General features: G+C 47.0%; 1 protein-coding gene across 1 annotated transcript in view; it reads left to right on the forward strand.

The window, feature by feature from the left end:
* Positions 1-7370, forward strand: part of ULK1 (unc-51 like autophagy activating kinase 1) — a 120675-nt gene extending 113305 nt beyond the window's left edge. The window contains exons 27-28 of the mRNA XM_035099436.2: positions 675-810; positions 2753-7370. Coding sequence (XP_034955327.1) covers positions 675-810; positions 2753-2808 — 192 coding nt within the window. The 3' untranslated portion in view covers positions 2809-7370. The remainder of the gene's footprint in view (positions 1-674; positions 811-2752) is intronic.
* The last annotated feature ends 3160 nt before the right edge of the window (positions 7371-10530 follow it).

A 10530-nucleotide genomic window follows, 5' to 3' on the forward strand; every position in this document is an offset into this window, starting at 1 on the left:
CTCCACACATCCCCTACCGAGCCGTGGCCCCCGGACCTCTTCCCTGGTGCCCTCCAGTGCCCGGCACCATGGTTCCCTGCGCCACTAGCCTCTATGGCTAAGACGGGCCTGACTGTACCAATCCCTAGTGCCAGCCATGCCTCCACAATCTCATCCCTCTGCTGCCTTCAGCCTATTTTTAAGCATCCTTTCTGGGTGCCTCTTCTGAACATCCTACCTTTTCTCCCCTGGCGGCCAAAACGAGAAGGACCTCCCCGCTATCGTCAGTCTCCTGCTTTCTGCCTAGACCTTTTGACAATGCTCTCCTTGGGCAACATCCACATGAGAGGCACGTTCCTAGTCTGAAATAGTCGGGTGATGCTCCCCACGATATGTCAATGCACAGGATCTTCCTGCAGGAGTGCAGCAGAATCAGCCAGGCGCTGCAAGCCCCTTTTGCCCATCCCTGCTTCCAGCAAACTGGAGTCGGAAAGCCACAGCAGAGAGATGCGGGCTTATTAAGAGGGCGATGTGAAAATGCATTCTACGCTTTTCAGAAACCGTGCAATGCCGGGCAGGGTGTGTGTGTGTGTGTGTTGAATCTTTGCTTATGTGTGAATCCAGTCTGTTGAGGCAGAGTTGCACAAGCATTATATTTGTTGGCAGAATAACCACTGGAGGCGTTCTCTCTCCAGGTTCAGGCAGCAGCGCTGGATGAGATGTTTCATCACAGAGAAGATTGTGCGCAACGATACCACAAGGCACTGCTGCTCATGGAGGGGCTCTTGAACATCATCACTGAGCAAGGCGACATTGAGAACATTAATAAGTGTGAGGATCGGGAAATGCTTTTTTTTCTTTTCTTTTTTAAGTAAAAAGTATAGATGTGATGGTGCAATATGGCCGTGCCATCCGTATTATTTTTGTGGGGCGTTCCCTGATGCTAATTGGTAAAGCACTGCTCAGAAATCACCTTGCTTCTTTTCCTGCATATGGTTTTTTTTAAAAAAATAAAAAAGCAGTGCTTGTGCAGGTGCATCTGTAACAGAGGGGAGACTCTATGAGGAGCTGAAAAACTAAAAGGCACTGCAAACGATTCTACGTTAAATTCTCCTAACTTAAATGAGAATGCAGGGGGAGTGAGTGGATCATAGGCAGAGCAAACGGGAGGAACAATAAAAGAGCAGGACAGTAGAAAATCAAATTAACCGTAGAACTGTAGAGTTGGGAAGGGATCCCAAGGCTCGTCCAACATTAAAAAAAAAAACCCGGCAGAAGCCCAGGCGGCCTCTGCCTAAAAACCTCCAATGAAGGAGAATCTGTAATTCCCCAGCTGGAGGCACATCAGAGTTCAGGATAGTGTAGTGCAGGCACGTCCAATAAGTACAGTGGTACCTCTACTTACGAATAACTACTTACGAATGGAGCTCCGCCCGCCATCTTGGATGCGGTTTAGATAGGATTTTTTCTACTTACGAATTTTTAGATAGGCTTGCTTCGACTTACGAATTTTTTCTCCCAATGTATTCCTATGGGATTCGACTTACAATTTTTTTCTACTTACGAATGTGCGTTTCGAACACATTAAATTCGTAAGTAGAGGTACCACTGTAGATCGTGATCTACCGGTAGATCACTGGGTGTCTGTGGTAGATCACTGCTAGATCACTGGCACCCAAAAAAAAGCTCACCCAAAATTTTCCTCCTCCCTAAAAAAAGCTGAACAACTATGACCTGAAGCCCTAAACAAAAGTGGGCCTCCCTCCCTCCTAAAAGAAGCTCAACAAGTTTGACCTAATCACCCCAAAACAGGGCTTCCCTTCCTTAAAAAAACTCAACAGCTTTGACCTGAACCCCCAAAAGAGGGTAGATCACTCCCAGTTTTTAATTCTGTGAGTAGATCACAGTCTCTTGGGAGTTGGCCACCCCTGGTGTAGTGCAAGGAAGTGGTTTAGTCATGCTGGTCACATGACCCAGAAAACTGCCTGTGGACAAACACTGGCTCCCTGGCCTGAAAGCGAGATGAGCGCCACAACTCATAGTCGCCTTTGAATGGACTTAACCATCCAGGGGTCCTTTACATTTACCTTTTACTCTGTCTTGAAGTATGTTTATAAAAGTGTTTATTATGCATACATACATACATACATACATACATACATACATACATACATACATACATATGCTTGCCTGGTTCACCAATAATGCTAAACTCCCCACCCCCAACCTCTGTGCAGCTGAGACGAGGAGTAAAGCAGTTCTGTTTCACTTGCCTCGATTCCTCGCTTTATCATTAGATATGAACCAGGATTTCATGATTCCAAATGCATGCAATTGCAAAAGAAGCCACCTTCGAGCTATGGGTTACAAAGCTGTCTAATTCAGCAAACTAGAGTTTACCTTAAAGTACAAGTCTTGGTTTGCACATCACGGCAAACCAGTAATTGGGGAAAGTGAAACTGAGAGTGCTCAAGTCCAAACTTTTGCTCAGACTCCCAAAAGCTCTTGCAGATGATGCCCAAACCAGCCTTCCTCAGTGTGGTGCCCTCCTGATGTTCTACTTCCAGCTCCCGTTATCGCCAGCAAGCATGGCTAAAGGTCAAGGTAGATGGGGAGAGGACTCCAACCATGTCTGGGGGGGCACAGAGACTGAGACAGCTGTGCCAAACCATGGTTTAGTGTTGTGTGTGAACAAGCACGATATTGGTGTTGCTGGAAGGAGAGCTGAGCCAAAAAAACCTCATTTCCCCCATTTTTTCCTTTCTCTTTCCAGGTAAAATGTGTATTGAACGCCGGCTGTCGGCTCTACTATCTGGCATCTGTGCATGAGGAAAATAGCCCTTAACTCCGCAGGTGATCATTTTCCATCTCTAAGCACCTGCTACCAAGATGACAAAGCACTGTATGAGCAAGCCCGTCGACAACGAATTTATTGGATGTCAATGGCGGTTTCCCTGTTTTGGCGTCCTTCGAAGAGAACTTCCCCCGGGTCGGACATGGAATTGCTACAATCTTTGTGTGTGTGTGTGGCCACAATACAAACCGGGGAAAGATGATGGTCGATACAGAAGGCTTGTTCCCCTTGCCCCAACTCACCATCTGGTGGGAAACAGCTGGGTAAAAAAAGGAGGAGAAGGATCAAGCCTCCTTTCATGCCTGTTTTCGGAGAGCAGGATTGCTACTGAACTGGCCTTGCCTGGAGCATTGAGGTCCACTGCTGGCGGTGAATGATCCAGACGTTTCTGCTCTTGAAAGGAAAGAGGTTTCTCCGGAAGGGGGAATGTCCCTCTTGGCCAGTTCTGCAATCCAAGCCCTCGTCTGCTGATAGCCAATCACTTGGGAGCACTGTTCCTACTACGCCTCTCATTGCTCACCGTACAGGAAGAGCAACCGCGGTTATGCAGCAGGTGTGAAAGCCAGAAGCTCACCTTGCTCTGAGTAGTTGTGGCTTCTTATGTTATTCCCCCCCCCCCCCCCGCTGCAGTGCTGGAAATCTTGAGTTCAGAGTCCCTTACCTACATGACGGACAGAAGCAGGGTAGGTTGGGATGGGAAGCAGTTCTTCATTTCCTACGTGGACATGGGCAGAGCTGAAGAGAGCTTGTATATACAGACTGGAGCACTGGGACTTGGACTCCAAACTCTCTTGCTTTGGTCTCAAGCAGCCAAAATGTTTTTCTTCTTCGCCCAAAAGGGAGTCGTTCAGTAGATGCATGGTTGTAGCCCTCTCCTCCCATGGCCTGCGTCTAAGCATGAGAAGGCATCTGTGCTGTTTTTGGCTGTTGCCCAGATAAGCAATCCCTTCTCCCAGAGGGCTGGGAAGCAATATAAGAAAAACACACGCAACACACTTACTAGCTTTGTGAATCAAAGGAGCACTTTACAGACAACATGAACCTGAGCTTTGGATACTTGGCAGCCCCGCAGTGATCCAAAAATGTCGCAACTTCTAGGAATGCTGTTCCCCTGCCTTTCGCCTGCCCTCCCATTGCCTCACGTGTTGTTGATTGTTTGTCTGTTGGGTGGTTGTTGTGGTTGTTTTAAAAGAAATTGCACTACAAGTGTGTATGTGTTTTTGTGCGCACGTGTATACATATTCATATATATTACCAAGTTAATATATATTAATATGTGTATGGTATATAATATATAATGATGCTCTATGTGTTAACTGTACTGTATTTTATGCTTGTGAGGAGAAAAAGAAAATTAACAATCAAGCAGTCTATGTTCTTTTCATGACCAGCGGCACTAGCGTGAAAAAAATCAGTACCATTTTTTGTCTTTTCCTTTTTTTAAAAAAAACTGATGTGCTGTTTGGAGGTCCAGATTTTTTGAAAACTCAAGGATGAGATCTCGATATTGTGCATGCTTCATTCCTGCCCCCTCCATTGTTTATAAAACAAATGCCCCCCTTTTTTGGCTGTTGTTGTTAACCTCTTCAAAAGTTTTCTCTCTCTTCCCCACCTCGATTTAAGGCGACTAAGCAGCCAAAGAGAAAGAGGAGGCACACACTGTGTGTGTGTTTTGTGTAGGGCTGTGCTTTGTGTGTGTGCATTTAGGCTTGGGGATGTTGTGGCTGCGAGCAAATGCCTGATAGGCTACCTTGTGCACGGTTTTAATGCAACAGATCCGGTTTGCCGCTGTATTTTGTCCATGCTGGGCAAGAAAGCATCCTTGGCAAACAAAACCTGGATTTCAGGCTTTTTGTTTGTTTGTTTCTTTTTCAAAGAGTGGGTCAAGTATATCTATTTGCACATGGTTTGCTTTTCATCACTTGTGTGTATCCCCCCCCCCTTGAAAATATGTAAGGGACAGCCATAGCGACTTTGGATACCCTGTTTCAAAGCTCCTTGCAATAGGTGTCACCTTGCAATAGGTGCAATAGGTTTCACACACTCACCCCTGTGTGTGTTCAATCAGCACATTTTGATAGGATCTGTCGTTTGCCCCAGCCCCTTCAGCATAGCTTCTCTTATCTTCTGCTTCTATGGCAACTCAGCAGTACCTAGCACAAAGGAAAGATCCTCTGTCCTTCTGGTATGATAAAGGCTTGTCACTTGTAGTTATGGAACCAGTGGTTGCTTGTGAAAGGGGTACTCTGCTGGTACGATTCACCCTGTAGTATTACACACACACACCCCGAGTTGGATTTGAAGTTCCTTAGGATGTTACTGTGCACCTACAAGTCTATGTGGCAATCCCACATAGTAGGAATCCTATGCGAAGCCTTTCAGGCCCTTTCCCTTTGTTATTAGTTACACATGCACAACTTAGGATGACCCTCTGTCCTCCTTTGCAGAGGACTGCCAGGGACAGAAGGGAGATCAGGGGCCTCAAAGTTGTCTCCCAACAGCAAACGGGCCACTTGGGCACCATCTTCCCTGTTATTGTGAGACCCGCATTGTATTTCTATTTAAATTGATCATTTCTAGTTTTCCATATATATTACCCCATGCAAATGTTATGTCCTCTATTGCCCTATTGGGTTCGGTACGGGTGGCAGTGCATTTTATCTTTTTGGCAATGCCACAGTGATCACCCCAGCATGCAAGTGTGTGTGTGTGCGCGCACGCGCACACACACCCCTCTCGGGCACCATTCATTGTGACACCTGCCTGCCAAACAAAATATTAACAAAAATGGTCACGAGTCCCTGCACAGTACCAGAGACAGAATTGGGGGGGGGAGGACCAGTAGATAAAAGCAGAGACTCAAATCACCCCCACAATGTGTTTCTTTCTTCCTAAGTTCCTACTTTTATCATCTGTACCCTTTCCCAGGTCCTCATGTTTCCCCGCTGCCTGATAATTCTGCTTTTCCTCGCAAAAACATAGCCTGCTTATCCTGGGCATTTCAAGTCGTTCCAAGCTGTTGCTTGATAAATTAAGTTTTAAACCATTCATCTGAGTTTGCATCTGTTTCCATATAAGTAGGGTGGCAGTTGTGTGTTTATGTGTGTTGCGATCAGCACCATCTTAGAAAATGCATGCTCTCCAAATTTTTAGAAGAACTTTTAATAATAATAATAATAATAATAACAACAACCCATGTTGCCCAGTGAATTTGAGGGTGCTTTTTCCCAGTTGATCAAGAGGTTTTAGCCGTGCATCTAGCTGCTTGACTAAACGCTGCATCCCTAATCAGCCGACCTTCTTACATACCTTGCATCGAGATCTCTGACAGCCTTGGAGTTGGTTCCGTAGAAAAAGGTTCACTGGACCCAGGTGAGAGCGAAACAGACAAGCGGAACCATAACAACATGGCAGCCTTAAGAGAAAGATATTGGTTCACACCACTGGAGATGCTTGTGAACCAGGCCCAGTACCAGCGTGCAGGATCCTTGGGAAGCTGCTGTGGTCCTCGCAGCCCAGCAGGGATGCCTGCTCCCGTCTTTCCTCCAGTCAGTGCCAGGCACCCAGGCCCTTGTGGGGGCTGCCAAGCTTAATCCCATTGGGTTCACCCTCCTGCGTAGGGGCTCACAGACCTAGGAGAGGGTCCCATCACCCCAGCCATTGCTTCTTGCTCTTCCAGACTCCCCAGTACTCAAGCCAGTAGCTTTGCTCCAAGGTTCGCTTCACAAAGAAACTACCTTTTCCTTCCCAGCTGTTTCTGAAAGGCAGTTGTTTAGAAGCCAGCTTTCAAAAGCCGTGAGGTTTAATTCTGCCAGATCTGCTTTTAACTTCCCAGCTGTATGTAGTTACTTGAATGTATCAAGAGTTCTCCACAACCATCTAGTTGCTCTCCCCATGTCCCTCACGTCACACACACACAAAAAAGATTTGGTTTACAGAACTTCAATAGATAGATAGATAGATAGATAGATAGATAGATAGATAGATAGATGATATAGATATATTTTCCTCAATACTTGAAATTTAGCCACTGCGCTTGGATTACACAGAGTAGAGGCAAGGTATCTCTTTTTGCCACCATGTGGGTGATTTTAATATTATTTTTCAATCTTAAAACTGCACGCAAGCATGAAACGTCAGGTAGGTGGGTTTGTGTTTGTTTGCTTTTGTTTTGCTTTTGGTGGGAAAACTAGTATTTATTGCTTTGTTTAAGGAATAGAAGAGAGGTTTGGGAAAGAGAGCAAGGAAACCAAGCAGAAGTGGCTAGTCCAGTCTATTCACTCTCGTTCATGGATTTGTTACTGTCTCAGTGCCCCGTATGTAGCGTCCTGACTAGATTTCAAGGAACCTCAGCCCTGATAACGTGTATGTGAGAAAGTGTGCTGTATGGGGGTTTTTTCCCCCCACATGGTTATGCTTGATAACTTTTGTCCGTTGTTATTTTTTAAAAAATTCATGTTGTGTGACTTTTTTTTGTTCGTTCTTGCTTTAAATTGTACAATGCTGACTTAAGAAAATAAACTGATTTTTAATTGTTCCTTCTTTGTGCAAGACCACTACTGTACCTTTCCATCATTTCACAAAAAAGGGATGTGTTATAAAACACTTATCCAACTAGCATGAAGACTTTGAGATGCCCAAAGGAACTTGCTAGCTCCCCTCTAAATCTGTTCTGGGAGGTTCCACCAAGCCTAGATCCTGGAAATGCTCATAAGCCATTGTTTCATTTTTATATGCAGTCTTGTATAACCCCCCACCACCCCACCCCCATTAAAATTCTAAAGTGGTCTTAGATATGGGTGTATTATGCCAATAGCTTATCAGCAATTGCCTCTGAATATGGGAGCACCTCTGGTTTAAATGATGTCAATCGGATAACAGGTTTTTGGGTACTCCAGATGCTGTGTGTGTGTGTGTGTGTGTGTGTGTGTAAGGACGTATGGATCCAGAATTGGCCTCCACAGTCACTTACGGACCCATTGTTAAAACCGTGTTTATGGAAGACAATCTTACTCGGCTACAAGTGATTGCCAAAGAAGAAGAAGTGGTGTGTGTGTGTGTGTGTGTGTGTGTGTGTGGTCTTCTTTTGGAAAAGTACTTTCCCTTGGCCAAGGCTGAATAAAACCAGTGAGAAATGTGTACAATTCAACCCCACACATTTCTGCAGACCAAAGCTGACGTACAATTTGACCTCTGGGGCAGCTTAGCTGCGCTGGAAGAGGCCTGAGAAGTTTGCCGGGATCTCAGAATGGGAGCCTGCTTGCCTTGAAAACCCTAAGCAGGCGTTTCCCCTTCAGAAGTGTGGGAAGAAATCTGGAGCAAAGGAGGGGCTTGTCGTTTCCGTGGGCTGCATCCCAGCAAAGAGTATTCTGTGGCAGACTAGTACTGGCAGCGGAGGCTTCATATGGAACGAGTGCCAGTTGCAATAGGTAGGTCTCCTTCCTGTGAATTTGTCTGGCCCCCCTTTCAAAGGACATCTACATGAGCGGCCATTACCACCACCTTTTTTTCTTTTCCAGAGCAGGAATGATGAGCAATAGCACCAGGGTAGTTACAGACCTTCCTCCTTGCTCTGCCCCATGCAAGCATTTCGAATTCACTTTGTGACAGATTAGCATAGTGGGGGATGTCAGAGAATCAGTGGCCGCCTTTTGCGTTCGTGTGGCTATGGGTTCTATCATCCTCACCTCCTGTGCTACAAATTTGACCACCGCACCATTGATTTGCCATGTTTTGTGGCAGCAAATACTATTAACTAAAATGAGAGAGAGAACACACACAAGAACTAGTAAGACCTTTCTAGATCAGGCCAAAGGCCCGTCTAGTCCAGCATTGTGTTCTGACAGTGGCCACCCAGTTGCCTGTGGGAAACTCGCAAGCAGGTTTCACGCACAAGAGCGCTTTCCCTTCCCATGGATTCCGGCAACTGGCGTTCTGAGCACTGCTGCTAGACAGAGCATAGTCATCATGGCTTTTAGTCCTTGATACCTTCAGCCTCCTTTTCTAATCCTCAGTTGGCATCCATTACTGCCTCCTGTAGGAATGAGTTCCATCATTTGAAACTATGTCGCTGCATGAAGTTACCGTATTTTTCACTCCATAAGACGCACTTTTCCCCGTGCGTCCTATGGAGCGAAGGCGAGAGCCAGGGCCGCGCACAGCGGGAAACGGGCTCTCGGGCTGCTTCCGTGACAGTGGAGAGGGCTGCTTCCCTCTCTCTTCCTCTCTCTCTCTCTTTCACCCCTTCCTTCCTTGTCTCTCTTCCTTTCTCTCATCCCTTCCTTCCCTCCCTCCCTCTTCCAACTTGAATAAAATATTGGGGGGTGGGGCAAGTAAGCCCCACCTCACATACCGTATAAGCCTTTCTCAACCTGTGGGTCCCCAGATGTTGCTGAGCTACAACTCCCATCGCCCCTAGCTAGCAAGGCTCAGGGATGATGGGAGTTGTAGTCCAACAACATCTGGGGACCCACAGATTGATAACTGCTGCAATTGATCTCAAGACAAAGTGCATGCACACTATATGAATGACAATGTCCATCAACATTGGGGGGGGGGACTTCCTCAAATATTTAATGGGGGGCAAAGGCACTTAGGCCTCTAGAAGTTGGCTGCTATGCCTAGGACAATTCAAGAAAGCAAAATATATTTTTTCTTTTTTTCCTCCTTTATTTCTTTTTTATTATTATTAAGGGTTTTCTTGGTTTACAAGGAGATGTGCAATGTCTCTCTTAGCATTTTTACAAATCAGTTTCATTTGTTGAGACATTGGTGAGGAGAGGGGAAGGAAAGTAGGTGGGGGGAGGGTGGGGTCGGGTGACTAGGTGCGCCCTATGGTCAGGTGTGTCTTATGGAGCGAAAAATACAGGTATTTCCTATCTGTCCCAAAATTCATCTTCATTGGAGGCCCACGAGTTCTAGTGTAGGGGTCAGCAAACTAAGGTCCGTGGGCCCAATTGCCCTCTGGATCCGGCCAACGGACGGTCCTGGAATCGCTGCTTGGATCAGCATGATCGTTTGGCCTGCGCCATATTTTTTTGTGCAATTTTTTCCGGGCTCCATTTTCCCCACACACACACACACCATCGCAGCGCCTCCTCCCTCCTGGCTTCTCCCTGCCCCTACTCGCCACCTGCCTGCTGGCCTCTCCGTCCATGGCCACACTGTGGGCATTGTGACGGGCACGTTCTAGGGCTTCGGCTGGAGCTTGGTGTGCCTGCTGGCCCTGCGGCTGGTGCCCAGGAAAGCTGGCCCCGAAAGCAGAGGCGCCGCCACCGCTGCCGGCTCCCAACCGCAGGCAGAGCGGCGGAGGAGGTAGGAAAGCAGGGGGAGGGGAGGGGCTGGGAGAGAGAGATAAGCCCCCCTGTGGGCAGGATTCCTGCATTGCACGGGTTTGGACAAGATGACTCTTGGGTTCCCTCCCAAATTTGCAAGAGGGATTCCCCCCCCCCCTAGCCCCCCAGCTGTTTCTCTGTGTGCAAAAGCTGCATATCAATAGTGTACTTTTATAGCAAGGGTGTGGGGAACCTCAGTTTCAGGGTCCAAAGGTGGCCCTTCAGGCCTCCTAATCTGGCCCTTGAGACCCCTCCCCAGTCCTGCTTTGCACCCTCCTCGAGTGCTTTGCCAGGCTAGAATGAACCCTGATAATACCTGACTTGTCCGGATGGGGGTTAGAGAAGGGGTGCGTATAAACTATC

The sequence above is a fragment of the Zootoca vivipara genome, chromosome 17, assembly GCF_963506605.1.
Source record: "Zootoca vivipara chromosome 17, rZooViv1.1, whole genome shotgun sequence".
Lineage (NCBI taxonomy): Eukaryota > Metazoa > Chordata > Lepidosauria > Squamata > Lacertidae > Zootoca > Zootoca vivipara.